Source organism: Cricetulus griseus, chromosome 7, assembly GCF_003668045.3.
Source record: "Cricetulus griseus strain 17A/GY chromosome 7, alternate assembly CriGri-PICRH-1.0, whole genome shotgun sequence".
In the NCBI taxonomy this organism is placed as follows: Eukaryota; Metazoa; Chordata; class Mammalia; order Rodentia; family Cricetidae; genus Cricetulus; species Cricetulus griseus.
This window is the reverse complement of record NC_048600.1, coordinates 100,654,966-100,672,999: the sequence shown is the minus strand read 5'-3', so window position 1 is coordinate 100,672,999 and position 18,034 is coordinate 100,654,966. Positions and strand designations below refer to the sequence as shown.

Here is an 18,034-nt window from a genome sequence, read left to right as displayed (position 1 = left end):
CACAAAAAAAATCATGGTTGTAGAAAAATATTGTAAAGCACTATATAAGACAGATGACAAATACCCAGGCTGAACAAAAACAGAATACAAGTGGCTAATAGATGAACTTGTCTGGGTGGGACAATGGCCTATGACTTCTGAGAAGCTAGAGGCTCTAGAAAAGCTGGTTCAGGAACAGCTAAATGCTGGACATATCAAAGAATCTACCAGCCCTTGGAATTCTCCTGTATTTGTTATCAAAAAGAAATCTAGAAAATGGAGAACGCTTACAGATCTGAGAGCCATCAATAAAGTAATTCAGCCAATGGGCTCTCTACATCATGGAATGCCCTTGGCTTCTCTGATACCTAAAGAATGGCCTATTATAGTTATTGATTTAAGATTGTTTCTTCACTATACCTTTACAAGAAAAAGATAGGGAAAAAATTGCCTTCATGGTGCCTACTTACAACAATTCTCAGCCAGTCAAGAGATATCAATGGAAGGTCTTGCCACAGGGAATGTTAAATAGTCTCACCCTGTGCCAATGTTTTATGAAAAAAACCTTTGGAAATAGTTCGTAAACAGTTTCCACAATCCATAATTTACCATTATATGGATGATATATTGTTGGCTGACCCTAAGGCAGAAACATTAGAAAAAATGTTTAAGGAAGTAAAAGAAGTTTTACCTCACTGAGGATTAAAAATTGTCCCTGAAAAAATACAAAGAGGAGATTCTATCAATTACTTAGGATATAAAATAGGTCTACAGAAAATGAGACCACAAAAAGTACAGATCAGGAGGGATTGATACCAGACTCTCAATGATCTGCAAAAATTATGAGGAGAGATTTGTCAACTACAGACCATTATTGGCGTAGAAGGGCGTGATTTGAAAAACTTGAAAATGACCCTAAAAGATGACAAGGACTTAAATAGTCCATGGATATTGTTAGCTAAAGCCAAAAAGGAATTAGAATGTGTAGAAAAGAGAATACTGGAAGCACATGTGGACTGTGGGATCCAGAACTAGACTGTATTCTGGCTATTTTACCATCTAGAGAACTCACCTCAGGGATTCTGATGCAGAGGGAGGATATCATATTAGAATGGATATTTCTACCACATAAACAGAATAAAAAACTAAAAACATATATAGAAAGGATTTCCAATTTGATTTTAAAAGGTAAATTAAGACTTCATCAGCTGACAGAAAGGGACCCAGCAGAAATTATAGTATCTTTAACTAATGAGGAAATTTCCTCCTTATGGAAAGATAATGAATATTGCCAAGGGGCTTGCAGTAACTTTTTGGGAACAAGTAGCAACAATTATCCCAAAAGTGAGAAAATAAAATTCATAAAGAAAACTATTTGGATCCTTCCATGAATTGTTAAAAAAACACCAATCTCTGGAGTCCCTACATTCTACAATGAAGCAAACAGATCAGGTAAGGCAGGATATAAATCAGGAAATATAAGTAAAGCAGTTCAAAGCCCTTATAAATCTGTACAAAAGGCAGAATTGTATGCCATTCTCATGGTACTTATGGATTTTACAGAACCTCTCAATATAGTTACCGAGAGAGAGAGAGAGAGAGAGAGAGAGAGAGAAGTGCCATCTTACACATTGAGACTGCTATATTTATTCCTGATGATACAGAATTAACTTCATTGTTTATACAATTATAAGAAACAATCAGGAATAGGACTTATCTCATATATATATATATATATATATATATATATCAATCACATCTGCCAGGTCCTGTAGCACAAGGCAATGATGAAACTGATCACCTATTAATAGGAAGTGTGCTGGAGGCCTCAGAATTTCATAAAAAAAAACCCACCAAATGAATAGTAAATGTTTAAAAAGGATTTTTCCATCACTTGGCAAAGGAAATAGTAAAAAAAAAAAAAAAAAAGTCCTACTTGTTCCTTCTATAACCAAACTCCCTTACCAGCAGGTAGTAACCCTAAAGGTATATATAGAAATGAAATCTGGCAAATGGATATGTTTTACTTTGCAGAATTTGGAAAATTAAAATATGCACACCATACAATAGACACATTTTCAGGGTTTTAATGGACCACTACTATGAGCTCTGAAAAGGCTGATTCTGGGGCTGGAGAGATGGCTCAGAGGTTAAGAGCACTGGCTGCTCTTCCAGAGGTCCTGAGTTCAATTCCTGGCGACCACATAGTGGTGCACAACCTTCTGTAATGAGATATGGTGTCCTCTTCTGGCCTGCAAGCATGCATGCAGGCAGAATACTGTATACACAATAAATAAATCTTTAAAAAAAATTCTAAAAAAAAAAAAAGGCTGATTCTGTTATTACCACCTAGTAGAGGTAATGGCTATTATGGGTACACCTACACAAATAAAAACTCCAGCATGAGTCTCCACCAAATTAAAACAGCTTTTTAAATATTATAACATAAAGCATATAACTGGTATACCACACAATCCTACAGGACAAGCAGTGGTTGAGAGATCTAATAGCACTTTAAAGGAAATGCTATATAAACAGGCAGGGGGAACAAAGACCCCCAAACAAATTACATAATGCTTTACTAACATTAAACTTTCATTCATTTATTTGTTTATTTATTTATTTTGTTGTTGTTGTTTTCCAGACAGGGTTTCTCTGTGGCTTTGGAGGCTGTCCTGGAACTTGCCCTTGTAGACCACCACCCGGCTACATTAAACTTTCTTAATGCTAATGAGAAAGGAAAAACAGCCACAGAAAGACACTGGACAATAGAAAAAATTTAGCCAGGTGGTGGCGGTGGTGGTGCACGCCTTTAAATCCCAACACTGGGGAGGCAGAGGCATGCGGATCTCTGTGAGTTCGAGACCAGTGTGGTCTACAAGGGCAAGTTCCAAGACAGCCTCCAAAGCCACAGAGAAACCCTGTCTCAAAAAAAAACAAAAGAAAAAAAAAAAAAACAAAACTTCTGAACTAAATCAGCTGGTGACCTCAAGCATATATTGGCCTCAGTATGGAAACCAGGATATGTGTTATGTTGGGGTAGGGGTTTCGCCTTTGTTTCTACAGGAGAAGAATAGCTCTGGATATCATCAAAGTTGATCAAGATCTAGTTTGAACAGGAAAAACCTCTTGATGAGGAGAAATGATAGGTCGTCCACCAAGGTATATTCCACAAGTTGTATGAAGACCTCACAAAGGTAGGGGGACTGTTTTGTTCTTATCTTTACAGGAAAACCCATCTGCAAAAAGCAAAAAGACACTGACCTGTAGATGCCTAGGGAAGTAGGCTCATATATTTAAATGTTTGGTCCCACACTGGAGCTGTTTTGGAAGGATTAGGAGTCTTGGTTTTGTGTCACTGGGGATGGGCTCTGAGGTTTCAAAAATGCATTCCATTCCCAGTTAGCTCTCTATCTGTTCTCTGCTTTGTGCTTGTGGGCCCGATGCAAGCTCTCTGTTAGTGCTCTTGAAGCATGCCTACCTGCCATTTGTCATGCTCTATGGTCATGGACTTGTAATCTTCTGGAACCATGAGCCCCCAAACAAAATGCTTTCTTTTACAAGTTGCCTTGATTAGGGTGCTTCGTCATGGCAACAGAAACATAATAAAGACAGAGGCCTATAGTGACCTCTCCAGAATTCAGGCCTATGTGTAGCAAAAGTCAACATACCTGTGGTGGGAATACAGCTCCACAGTAGAGCACCTGCATATCATGCCAGAGGTCCTTGGGTTCACCCCCATCAATAGGAGTTAAAAACAACAACAACAACAACAAAAAACTCCTATTGCTTCTACTTTCACCCCAAGAACTTTGGTAGAAAGAACAGAGACTGGGAAAGCAAAGATCATTCATAAAACCAGCAACGTTCCCACTTTCTACACACTTCATATTTTACCAGAGTTCATTCAAACAAATTCTATATGGTGTGTACCATTTTTCAGTAAGGACAGGAACACTAAGAAATATCTTTCCTATAAGGCGAAAGAGCAAAGAAGCAAAAATACTCTGGGGATAATAAGGAGGAATTGAGCGGTGATATCACATATAACTCAGAGATAAAGCACTTGCTTAAGGATGCAAGAGGACCTAGATTTTTTAATTCACATGAAGGTCCCAGACATTCTCCCTTAACTGAGAGGCAGAGAGCTGTGCCAGCTCTATGGATTTGCTTCCCAATAGTCTTGCCTCTCACAGGTTTAATGAATATATCTGAAATATTCTTAATGAATTAAGGAATGTTTTGAGGACAAATAGTATCTTTAAGGTTTTCTGCCTGTTAAAGAAAGAGGCCACTGGGGAACATAGCTAGATGAATGAATGATCTTTGCTTTTCCAGAGCAGAGAGAAAAATCATTACATTTAGCCTGATCTAGAGCGAATATGGTAGTTTACACCTGTAATCCCAACACAGGACTGCTGCAAGTTTGAGAGCCCACCTCAAACCCCACCCCTAAAAGAGAAGAGGTCAATAAGATAGAGAGATGTCATCATACGCTTCTCTAGCTAGACCAGCAAACCTGGGCTACAAGTAACAACCTCTTACCTTCCCAAAGCCAAAGCTGTAGATATTTTGGGCAGAAATGATTCCAGGTTTGATCTGTCGGTTAGGAGAATTATTTGGGCTCCTAGAGACATTTAAAATAGAAAATGTAAGAATTTATCATCCATATCCAAAGAAACAACACTAAACCAAAGTTTCAAAACTGTGTAATCATTATCATAGTTACCTTCAGTCATCAACCTGACACAAACTTAGTCACCTGTAAACAAGAACCATCAACTAAAGAACTCTCCAGATCAGACTGGCCTGTGACCAGGTCTGTGAATCATTTCTTAATTGCTAATTGCCGCTGTGGGCAGTGCCATTCCTAAGCAAATGACCTATTGCTGTATAAGAAGTGAAGCTGAACAAACCAGTGGGAACAAACAAGTAAACAGTGTTCCTCCCTGGTACCTGCCTCTGGAGTTCATGCCAGGATGTCCCTCAGTGATGGACTGTGACCAAAAAGTGTAAACCAGATAAACCCTTCCTCACCAAGCTGCTTTTGGTTATGACATTTATCATGGAAACAGAAAACAAACTAAGGCAGCTGTCATCATACTACTTGGCTTTCTCCCCCCTTTGTGACAAGGTCTATTTATATAGCTCTGTAGGCTGGTATGAGATCTTCTACCCCCTCAAGTGCTGGTACTGAGGAACACAGGATCTCTTTTAGCAGTATTAGTATGGTAGAGAAAACTCAAGGGCAATTTATTGAAGTTTGAAAAAACAAAACAAACAAAAAACAGGACAGGCAAGTTGGAGAACTCTGCAACTTCACTGGGAGAGACAGATAAGAGGAAAAAAGAAAAAATATATGGTTTCTCTATGCTTTAGAAAAGATATTATGGGTCATAGATTATGCTAAAGGAAGCTAACATGGATGTGTATTATGTCCAATATGGTGCCTGAGAAGCACCTGGCTGCAAATAGCCCTTTTTGTTCTGTTTCTCCTTGCCTAGCAGCCCTACAAGGATTATAGCTGTGCACCATCATGCCAAGCTTGACTTCTTGTTAAGAGTATAATCATTTGCCAGGCACAGTGCTCACATCTGTAATCCTAGCCCTTTGGAAGCTAAGACAAGTAGATTGCCATAGGTTGGAGGCCAGAATGGGTTGAGTGAGACCCTGACTAAAAAAAAAGAAAGAAGAACTAAAAAGGTTTCTTTCCTTTTTTTTTTTCCAAAACAGTGTTTCTCTGAATAGCCCTGGCTATCTTGGAACTCCTCTGTCAAACATGCTGGACTCAGACTCAAGAGATCTGCCTGCCTCTGCTTCCTGACTGCTGGGATTAAAGGTGTGCACCACCATACCCTGCGGAGCCTTATCTTTTTAAAACTTTTGTTTCTTCTGTGTGTGGTGTTTTGGCTGCATGTATGTCTGTGCAGCATGTACATGCACATCCTCCAGACTGGAGTTACAGGCAGTTGTTGGCCACCATATGGGTCCTGAGAATTAAATCAAGGTTCCCTGGCAGAGCAACCAGTGCTCTTAACCACTGAGCCATCTCTCAAGCCACCGAACATTTTTCTTTCTTTCTGAGACAAGGTTTCTTTGTGTAGTCCTGGAACTCTGTAGACCAGGCTGTCCTGGAATTCATGTAAACCTCTTGCCTCAGCCTCCCAAGTGCTGGGACTAAAGGCATGTGCCACCATGCCAATCCTTTGTCCTATATTATTATTATTAAAGAGAGCTACCTTAAAGACATTGGGAACAGCATGCTAGTGCATGCCTATAATCCCAAACCCAAGAGGCTAAAAAGAGACCCATAGATGGTTTGAGGCTATCCCAGGCTACAAAGGAAGATGCAAGTAAGCCTAGGCTACAGAATTTCCTATCTCAACACTTAGGTGGTAGAAGGAGAAGGATCCAGAATTTAAGGTCATCCTTAGACATATGTCGAATTTGAGGTCAGCAAGTATGAAATCCTGTCACAAAAGGGGGAAAAAGACTTTAGGCAGCTGAGAGTGGTAGCACACAGCTGTAATTCCAGCATTTGAGAGGCTGAAGCAAGAGGACCTCAAGTTTGAAGCCATTCTGGGCTAGTGAGTTTAAGACCAGCCAGGGCAAGGTTGTACATGTCTGTAACCCCAGCACTTGGGAGGTGGAAACAGAGAGCATTCAAAGCCATCTTTTTCCATATAGCAAACTGGAAGCCAGCCTGAGTTATGGGGGGAGGAAATGACAAAGGACAGTAGTTATCAACAGGCAGTGAAGGAGCCAGGCGGTGGTGCACACCTTTAATCCCAGCACTCGGGAGGCAGAGGCAGGCAGATCTCTGTGAATTTGAGGCCAGTGTGGTCTACAGAGCAAGTTCCAGGACATGCTCCAAAGAAACAGAAATCCTGTCTCAAAAAACAAAAAAACAAGGGCTGGAGAGATGGCTCAGAGGTTAAGAGCATCAATTGCTCTTCCAGAGGTCCTGAGTTCAATTCCCAGCAACCACATGGTGGCTCACAACCATCCCTTATGAGATCAGGTGCCCTCTTCAATTGATGTGCAGATATACAGGGAAGCAGAATGTTGTATACATAATAAATAAATAAAATCTTTTTAAAAATTCAGAAGAGTTAATATAATAAAAAAAGAAAAACAAAAAAAAACAAAAAGAAAGGAAGAAAAACAAAAAATAAAACAAAACAAAAAACAAAAAGAAGAAAGGAAGAAAAACAAAAAACAAACAGGAAGTGATGGTGCCTAGCAGCAGCAACTGGCACTGAGGTGAGGGCTTTGTTTTCTTCCTATCAACAGCCACACAGAAAAATATCGAACATTTCACTAATTTGTATTATCTTCCCACAGGGCCATAATAATTTTCACTGTATTCCAACTCTAGTATATGTATGGCCAAATGAACACAACTGATGTTTTATTATGGAAATGAAGATGCTATGGCACACACCCTCTGAGGAAGGACCTGTGATTCTCACCTCCTGGTATTTACACCCTCACAGGTCAATTCAGGCTGCTTTGGTAACTCAGGAGGATATTGCAGAAACAATGGAATTAGTTACTTGGGCAAAGGAGGAATGGCTCAGTGGGTAAAGGTTGATTGCCACTAAGCTTGATGACCAGAGTTTGATCTCCAAGGTCCACATGGTAGAGAAATAACTCCCACAGGTTGTCCTTTGATCTCCACTTACACATGATTGCATGTGCATGCATGTCTCTCTCTCACACACATTAAGATATAATAATGAAGTCACTTCCAAAGTAAGATCTACCCTGACTTTTGCCCTGCTCTCCCTTGGATCACTGGTTCAGAGTAACACCGAAGACATTCAAGCAGTCACTGAGGATCCAACCCCAGCAACAATGTGCCAGTCATGTTAGTGTGCCATTTTATAACTGAACCCCCATTCAGGAAAGCGCCCTCCACCCTCCAACTCAATCTCTGATTCCTGACCCATAGAAACTGTGTGAGATCAGAAATACTTAGTGCTTCATGTTGTTAAATTTGAGAGGTGGTTCATCATGAATCAATAGATACAAACAATAATCAGAGTTGGAAAGAATCACAGAGTATATATATATATCTTCTACAAACTTTTCATTTTACATATGGGAAAAATACAGCCCAAGGATAGGGGACGGGCTGGCCTATGAACAGACAGGGGACATCTACAAGGACCAGACATAAATGCTGCCCATCCAGTCACTGCACTTCCCACTCCTACACTCAAGCCACCTGCACACCAGGGTCCCATCAAAGCAAGTTTACTGGAAACAGTAATAGTGCCTTATCTTTCTTTAGTTTTTAAGAGCTTGGCACTGGGTCATACATGCAATGGATGCTCAGCTGATACTTCAGCATTTTCAACTCAGACTGAATGAAAACTATTCTGCTGCCAAGTATGTCGGCACATACCTTTAATCTCAGTACTTAGAAGGAAGCAGGCTGATCTCTGAGTTCAAGGCCAGCTTGGTCTGAACAGTGACTTTCAAGACAGTCGGGACTATATAGAAATCATGACTCAAAAAACCAGCATAAACAAACAAACAAACAAACGAATGAATAAATGGCTAGGGGAGAAGGAGGAAGAAGGAGTGAGTGTATAACTCTGTTTTTGGAAATACTATAGGTCCTCTCCTTAGCAATTCAGCAGTAATGGGCTTTCCCTTCCCAGCTTCAACCTGTTATGCTGCTAAATATCCACAATGTTCCCACCATGAGTGCTTTGGTGGTTCAAGATTGTGCTCACCCCTGGATGAGGCTACCAAACCAGGGTGGGCTGCAGATGAGCCGCTGAGGGGAGTCTATCTTCTTCAGGAGGTCATAGGAGAAACCCTGGATGATAGCCTTCATGTGTGAAGTGCAGCGCTGTATGAACTCCACCATCTGCAACACACAGCAGAGACACTCAGTGCTGACAATATCAGGGGAATAGAGATGCCAACATGCAGATGAATGGTCTGAGGAGCCAGGAGCTCTCAACAGGGAAATCTCTGGAAAGGGAAAGATCTCAGTGATTTTCTACAGATATGGAAATGTTTTCACAGTCAGAACCTGCAGTTTTCTCCAGTTCTTTCCATCAATGGATGAGGAAGCTGAGGCAGGGGAGTGAAAACCAGAGGCAGGGACAGGGACTGTACAAGGAAGTGCTGGTACTCAGCATGCTATTTTGTTTTACATTTGCCATGTTATTTAGTTCTCAGTAAAATATATCACAGGATTAAAGAGGTGGCTTAGTTGGTAAAGTACCTGCCATGTACATGAGGACCTGAGTTCAGAGCCCCAGAAACCACATGACAAGTTGGGCAGGATTGCACATGCCTATGACTCCAGCACTGGGAGTGGAAGGCATCAGAGGAAGGGAGATAGGTAGATAGGAAAGGCTCACTGGTCATGCCTACCAGCCTGGTTCAATGAAAGATTCTGTCTCAAATAAATAAAGATGGAGGTGCTGAAGGAATGGCTCAGTGGTTAAAAGCACTTGCTGTTCACTCATCCAGAGGACCTGGGTTTGATTGCCAGCACCCACACAGCAGAACCAACCAATAAAAGTTGACCTACCTCCATACCCACATCAAGGCACACAAACACACATCATAAATACACACTACACAGTAATAATAAAAGACATACTTTAAAAAACTAAAAAGATGAGGCTGAAGAGATGGCTCAGTGATTAAGAGCACTGTCTACTCTTCCCAGAGGACCTAGGTGTAGGGGAAGCTGTAGCTACACCTACTTAGTGGCTGGCTACAGGTGTGTCTGACCACGCCCTCGAAGAGCATGGTGAGGGTGACGTAGAGTGAGAGTTTCAGGTGGCTGGGTTTCTCTTTCCCTTTTGCTTTTCCGCTTGCTGTACAGACTGTTGCCACGCCAGCTAGCTAGGTTGCTCTGTAAGTTAAGGCTTTTCCCTATTAAATACCCTTATATTTCTACTTGGCTCCGTATTGGTAATTTCCCACTTTACCTAGGTTCTAATTCCAAGCACCCACATGGCAGCTCACAACTGTCTGTAACTCCAGAGGATCTGACACCCTCTCATAGATGTAAGTGCAGGCAAAACACCAATGCAAATAAAAATAAATATCTTTTAAAAAACTGAAAAGATAATAAATTAAGATGTTAAGTGATGAGCAAAGACACCTGACATTTATCTCTGGCCTCCATAAGCACTTAAGTTGTTTCAACTTCGTTCTCTCTGTCCAATGCTAAGACTGCTGTAAAGTTTGTTCTGCTCCCAGAGATCCTGCCTATATTCTTTTACTGGGCATGGCTGGATAAGGCCATTCTTACTTGAGTGCTACGATCCTTCCCTGCTGCCAAAGCCCAGGCCTGTGGGTTTCGACCCTTCTCATCATGGAGTCGCAGGTCACCCCCTGCATTCAGTAGTTTGCTGAGGATCCACTGGTTGCCTGAAAAAGCTGCTGCATGGACAGGAGTGCTCCCATCAAAGCATCGGCTAGGAACAGAAAGAAATACAGTGAGTGTCAATGGCAACCTTTCCTTCCTTCCACTGAATAGTTTAGTGTTTCAAGGTCTTCCAGTCATTAACAGTACATTTTATGGATGAAGATTACAACACTGTGAGAACACTGACCTGTGGCAGCAAGAGTTTTACAAACATCCTTTTTAATCTTTTTTATCCCATCTTTATCTCATCCCTCTAAACACATGAGGAATCAAAAGGGCTTCACACCCAGGTAGGGATTTGAACCTGTGTTCTTTCCTTACTGCCCCCTGGTAATATCTTCACTAAATCATTTTCTTTGTGCCTGCAGTATCTTGGGGTCAGGCTGGTTAAACACAGAGACCACTCCTCTCACATGACAAGTGCTCTGCTATCCGAACCGAGTCCAACAAAACTCTGGCATCACCAATCCATTGGAGAAGTTGTTCTTCAAAATATCCACCAATGCTAGGAAACTAACTGAGGCATGAGGGATGGCCTTTATTGTGTCCACAAGAAGATGAGGATATAATTTATATAGCCATGGTTTCTTTTCTTTTTTGGGGGGGGGGGTTTCTCTGTATATCCCTGACTCTCCTAGAACTCATTCTGTAGACTAGGTTGGCCTCAAACTCACAGAGATCTACCTACCTCTGCCTCCCAAGTGCTGGGATTAAAGGCATGTGCCACCACTGCCTGGCTACTAAGATAATTTTCAATATTTTGGCACTTGGGGTTGTAATGATTTAGACATTTTAGACAGTTTCTTAAATTTTACAGCCCACCAGTTACTGTTGTGTTCATGCATCTGAATGTCTGCTCTTTCAAGTTCTTTGTCATTTTTTGGATTGGAGCTCAGTGGTAGATACTCACCTAGCCACAAAAACATTCAAGGAACCACAAAAATATTCAAGTCATATTACATCTTTATGGATTTATAAACACATCTTTAAAAGATTTCTTTTCTTTTATTTTTCCTTTTTTTTTTTTTGGCACAGAGTTCTGTGTAGCCATGGTTGTCCTGAAACTTGCTATGGGAGACCAGAACAGACTTAAACTCACAGAAATCCATCTGCCTCTGCCTCTCAAGTGCTGGGATTAACGACATGTGCCACCACCATACTCAGCTTTCATTTTAGTTTTAATTATGTGTATACAAGGTAAGTATGTGCACACAAGTGGGCAACCACTCATATAACTCATCTACATAGCAAGTTCCAAGCCATTCATGGCTACACAGTGAGACCCTGTCTTGAAGAAGTTTAAATGATCTGATCTTTAAAGAAATTAGCTTTAAATTTGAACTAAACAGAACTAAATGCAGGAGCCTGAAGAAAAAGCTGCACTTCTGTCTAAGTACTGCAGGAGATTGCAACAAAGCCAGTGTATGTTTCTACCCCAATATAGAATTGGTACACTGACTCATTTTCTTTATACAAGATTCCAATTTTTCTCCTATGAAACAATACAAAACATTTTAATATGAGAACAATTTTTGAGTATATAATGCAGGGCTTATTTAAATAAGATGAGAAAAACTTTATGTTTGTTCATATACTGAGATTTCTTTAAAAATCAGATGGAATCCGCCAGGCAGTGGTGGCTCATGCCTTTAGTCCCAGCACTCGGGAGACAGAGGCAGGTGGATCTCTGTGAGTTTGAGACCAGCCTGGTCTACAACAGCTAGTTCCAGGACAGCCTCCAAAGCCACAGAGAAACCCCCACCTCGAAGGAAAAAAAATCAGTTGGAGTCATGAATGGCTTGGAACTTGCTATGTAAGTATTGTGAACTGCTTGAGAAAATGAAGTGCATAATCAAAATTATTACCCAGGGAATAGAAATAGGTCAACAGTGATAGTAATTAGTAATGATTTGTTATTCTCATGTAATTATTTATAATAGCTTAGAAAATCAACTTTATGAATCAAAATATTTCAAGATAGGTGTGTAACTATTTTATTGGTAAAAATTAACAGGTTCTTAAGCTGGGCTGTGGTGGCTCACACCTTTGATCCCAGCACTTGGGAGGCAGACACAGGCAGATCTCTGTGAGTTTGAGGCTAGCCTGACCTACAGAGTTCCAGGACAACCTCCAAAGCAATACAGAGAAACTCTGTCTCTCCGGAAAAAAATTTTAACAGATTCTTATCTTTTAATATTTTTGCCAAATATGGGCTAGAAGTATAGCTCAAGGATTAGAGTCCTGGGTTCGATTCTCTAACTCAAAAAGAAATGTAGTCAGGTTGGGCAGTGGTGGCACACACCTTTTATGCCAGCACTTGGGAGGCAGAGGCAGGTAGATCTCAGTGAGTTCGAGGCCACCCTGGTCTACAAAGCCAATTCCAGGACAGCCAAAAAAAAAAAAAAATCCAGGACATCCAGGATAGTTACATAGAGAAACCCTGTCTTGAAAAACCAAAAGGAAAAAAGAAAACAAATACAGTCAGGCATGGAGTCACATGCTTTTAATTCCAGCAGCAGAGGCCAGCAGATATCTGTGAGTTCAAGGCCAGCTTGGTCTACATATGACAAGCTGCAGGAAAGTGGGGGATACACTGAGACCCTGTCTCAAAAAATAAACAGCTGGTCAGTGCTGGCACCACCTTTAATCCCAGCCCTAAGTAGGTAGGCGGATCTCTGAGTTCAAGGCCAGCCTGGTCTGCAGAGCCAGTTCCAGAACAGCCAGGGTCATAGTACAGGGAAATCCTCCTCAAAACAAAAAGGGGGGGAAAAAAAGAACCCTGAAAATGAACTGGATTTCTGGATTTGGTAGCACAGGCCTTTAATTCCAACACTGGGAGATACAGGTTGGCAGACCTCTGTGACTGGAAAGTTCCAGGACAGTGAGACCCTGCCTGGAAAGAAAAGGGGGGGGGAAGGAGAGGGAGAGAGGGAGGGAAAGAGAGGAAACACTGAAAACAGCAACAATATTTCAATGTGTGAAACATTTTCATAAAATATTAAAATTTAATGAAACCTGGTAAAGTTAAAAAACTGCATGTAATTTTTTGTTTGTTTTTCGAGATAGGGTTTCTCTGTGGCTTTGGAGACTGTCCTGGAACTAGCTCTTGTAGACCAGGCTGGTCTAGAACTCACAGAGATCTGCCTGCCTCTGCCTCCCGAGTGCTAGGATTAAAGGTGTGGGCCACCAACGCCCGGCATTTGGGGGGGAGCATGTAATTTTAGGGGTGGGAAAGAGTGATAATAACTGCCTATAGTCACACAACTTGGGAAGTGGAGGAGGGAAGATCAGGAATTCAAGGCCAGCTGCAGCTATATCAGACCCTGTCTTGTAGATAGGCCAGAGAGAGGGCTCATCAAGTAAAAGTGCTTGCTGCTAAACCAGACCTCTTGAGTTTGACGCCCCGCTTCCAGGTCAAACACGCTATAAGAAGAGGACCAACTCTCCCAAGGTATCGTCTAACCTACACACATACACTTCCACTCTTGGAAATAAAATGTAAAAGAAATATTTTTAAATCGAGCACACTCCTAGAGGTTGGCATAGTGCCTGGCATCTACAATTCAAGAGTAAGACTAGAAATTAATATTATTATACTTACTGGTTTGGATCTGACCCATAATCCACCAGAACATCAACTAATTTCATATGGCCCAATAATGCTGCAACAAAAAGTGCTGACTGGCCCAGGCTGTTAATTGCATCAACACAAATTCCTGTAAAGGAAATACAGAATCAATATAAGTGTCAAGAATCACCCTGCGCCATCGCGGCTCATGCCTTTAATCCCAGCAATTAAATCCCAGCAATCCAGAGGCAGTGGCAAGTGGATCTGTGCGTTCCAGGACAGCCTCCAAAGCAATGGAGAGAAACCGTGTGTCGAAAAACAACATTTAAAAAAATAGTAATAAAAGAATCACCCTGCAATGGGACTGCTTGGGTGCATGTAAGCTTTGAACCAACCTCAACCCACTTAACCAAATTTGAGCCTCGGGGGCTTGAGAGATGGCTCAGAGGTTAAGAGCACCAACTGTTCTTCCAGAGGTCCTAAATTCAATTCCGGCAACCACATGGTGACTCACAAGCACTTTGAATGAGATCTGATGCCTTCTGCTGGCATGCGGGCAGAAGACTACATACAAATAAATAAGGTCTTTAAAAAAAATAAATAAGAGCCTCGTGGAGCACAAGACCAACCCTAAACTACAGATGTATTAGCTTCGTTAATGGTGCAGTTGTTTAGCTAATCCTCCACCTATACCACTAGAGACAAAGTTTCATAGGAACTTACAGTAAAACCAAGAGAAAAAATTGCTAAAACACATACTGAAAAGCTGCCAAGAAACAGCTTGATAAAAAAAAAACACCAATGACACATCTAACTTTAGCAACCACAGTAAAGAAACCGAAGTCCACTCAGACTGTGTTCCCTCCCTCTCACTCTTCCATAAGGAAGAGAAGAACGATCATCAATGGCAAGAGGCAGCTGCAGAAAAGCAGCACCTAGAGCCGGCTTCACGCTCAGGAGGGAACACTACGTCTCGTCCTCGTGGTTTCGGGTGCTCTACACAGTCAGAGAAACTTCTCTAGTAACGAACTATAGAAATGATCCCTGAAAGTATAGTCTTAACCTCAGGTCTGCGCGCTCGCCATACTGCACCGAGCGTGCTCACATCTTACTAACGGCGACCTCGGCGGGGGGGCTGCTCGCCGCTTTCCGCTTCGGCGCCGTTATTACACTCAACATCGGCACAAACGATGCCATGGTCTCCGACGAACAGCTCCCGCTACCAAGTCCACAGGGCATTTGAGTTGATAGTTTTCCAAGACAAGAAAGAAAACACACTGCACCTGATTAGCATACCGTGGCTAAACAGCCAATCGACTGACAGTTCTCTGCCGCCCCCGCCACACTTCCGCCTGCGTCGGGTCGCGAGACACTCGCTGCCACACCCGACCCTGCCGCCCGGGGTCGCCGAGCTGCACTGCATTCGGCCCCCATCTGCCCCAAGCAAGGGGTGCCCCGGAGCCCCACGGTGTTCGCGGGCGCACGCAGGTTTGGACTCCTGACCCAAGCCAGAGGCCTTCTGTGAGGAAGAAAACGAAAAAGAACGACGGGACAGTGGCAATTCAAGGGCTGCACAGTTTATTTTGAATTGCACACTCTTCAATCTTAAAGAAAAATTTTGATGTAATTGGGATAAGATTTCCCTAGCTGGCCTTAAACTTTCTATGTAGCCCAGGCTGGCTTTGAACTTCAGTGATCCACATGCCTATCTACCTTCAGAATGTTGAGACTACTAGTCCAGTGTCTTTTTTGTTTTGTCTTTCAGACAGGCTCTGACTGTGGCCTGGATGGACTAGAACTCTTTTTGTAGACCAGGCTAGCCTCGAACTCACAAAAATCTGCCCACCTCTGTCTCCCAAGTGCTGGGATAATGCCTAGTCTGGCCTCTATTTAATAAATTCCATCCTGTGATCAAAGTACCAGAAATAAAACTGGACATGATGACGCACTAGGGGAGATCCAGGATTGTCCTGATTGTTACCTGGAGTTATTACTGTGTGACATACTGTTTCCAAAAAAAGAAAAACTACCAGATGTAAAAGTCTTTTTCCCCTCACTCTAGTCACTAGCCTTCTATACACTTCTTGCCTTCTTGGACTTCTCATAGACTAGTTTTATATACACCGTGCCCCTTCTTTCACAACACCTTTACAAGCCTGTTTGTCTAGCAGTGATTAATTTTGGAACTCCAACCTTTTAGGTCTTCCCCAACTTAACTTCAATTGTCATTCAGCCATCTGTGTGTCATTGCTTCACAGGACCTTTCCTCGACCTCTTTCAGTCCAATACCTCTGATGCTTGATAATTCAGTAAATGCCTACCACCTGCATTCAGAAGTAGGGACTATGAATGGCCTTACAATCTGGTAAGACCTCAAGTACGAGACCAGGTGTGATAACACACTCATGTAATCCCAGCACTGGAGGGAAAGAGGCACATGATTATTATACATTGAAGGCAGCCTTGGCTACAGGAGACCCTGACTCAAAAAAAAAAGTGTGGGGGGAGGGGCTAGAGCTATAACATATGGTAGAGGGCTGACCTAATATGCACAGAACCCCAAAGTTACATTCCCAGCACTGAAAACAGGGAAGAAAGGGGAAAAAAAAAAATCAAGTGGTGGTGGCACACACCTTTAATCCAGTAGAGGGAGGCAGATCTCTGGGAATTCAGACCAGCCTGGTCTGCAGAGCTAGTTCCATGACAGCTAAGGCTACAAACCCAAAGAAAAAGCAAAGCAAACAAACCCAAATGTTGCTAATAAAGAACTCAATAAAGAGGTCAAAAGCGGGTGTGCTGGTACACACCTTTATTCCCAGAGCTCAGGAGTCAGGGGAGGTGGATTTTGAGGACAGCATGGACTACATAGTGAATTCCAAGACAACCAGGACTATATAGTGAGGAACTGTCTGGAAAAAAAAAAAAAAAAGTCAAAAGACCTGGATTCAAATGCTTAAAGTCCTAATTAATACTTCTTCAAGTCAAGACCTGACATTAGCATGGTTTCCAGGTGCCGTTCTATATAACTCAGTCTCCAAAACTTGAAGGAAGAAGGAATACTACTAATACTAGTATACTCTGGATGGGAACAGAGGAATTCAGGGCTTAAGCAATTTGCCAGGAATCATAAAAGTCTAGCCATACAGGGACGATCTCTGAGTTTGAGGCCAGTCTGGTCTATAAAGCAAAGTGTAGGACAGCTGAGGTTGTTATACAGAGAAACCCTGTCTTGAAAGAAAAAAAAAAAAGCCATAAAGTCCATAACTGGACCCTACTGTCTCTGTGACACAATGGTATCTTTCTTTCTTTCTTAATCGAGACAAGGTTTCTCTGTGTATTCTTGGCTGTCCCATAACAGACTCTGTAGACCAGGCTAGCCTCAAATTCACAGAAATCCATCGGCGTCTGCCTCCCGAGGATTGGGATTCAAGTTGGGTGTCATCACTGCTAGGCCAACCATTTCCAAAACCACTGGAACCTAGAGATGGCAGCTAGGGACAGTTAGATACCTTCAGCATGACAGGTGATCACTGGAATGACCAAGACCTAATTAGAGTTATGGAAACCTAACTTTGGGTAAGAGAAAGGGCTGAAAGTTAAATTGATTACTAACAGGGAACGATGAAATCAGCCCTGTATGAAATGTCCTTTATAAAACAATTAGTGGGGGGCTGGAGAGATGGTTCAGTGGTTAAGAGCAATGGATGCTCTAATCCTGAGTTCAATTCCCAGCAACCACATGGTGGTTAGGATGGCTCATAACCACTTGCAATGAAATCTGGTGGCCTCTGGTAGCATGCAGGCACAAATATACAAAACAAATAAAAAGAGGCAGAGGCGGACAGACAGTTTGAGTCCAGCCTGGTCTCCCGGGCAAGGGACAGCATATACCCCAAAGTTACATAGAAAAACACTCTGCCAAAAACAGAAAGTAAGAAGTCTTAGCTTCAAGAGGGAAAATAATGCCACATCTAGCTTTAGCAAACGCAGTAAAGAAACCGAAGTCCACTCAGACTGTGTTCCCTCCCTCTCACTCTTCCATAAGGAAGAGAAGAACGATCATCAATGGCAAGAGGCAGCTG

At 42.1% G+C, this 18,034-nt stretch overlaps 1 protein-coding gene and 1 non-coding gene across 2 annotated transcripts in view; both read right to left on the bottom strand.

Moving 5' to 3' along the window:
• Tex14 (testis expressed 14, intercellular bridge forming factor) overlaps positions 1 to 18,034 on the bottom strand; it is an 80,366-nt gene that overhangs the window by 52,817 nt on the left and 9,515 nt on the right. Inside the window, 4 exon segments of the mRNA XM_027426329.2 lie at positions 4,525 to 4,606; positions 8,724 to 8,860; positions 10,268 to 10,433; positions 13,986 to 14,100. Of these exon segments, the coding sequence (XP_027282130.1) occupies positions 4,525 to 4,606; positions 8,724 to 8,860; positions 10,268 to 10,433; positions 13,986 to 14,100 (500 nt within the window).
• Positions 14,796 to 15,012, bottom strand: LOC113836856. The gene has a single exon (XR_003487375.1). It is a non-coding gene; the product is annotated as a small nucleolar RNA U3 (small nucleolar RNA).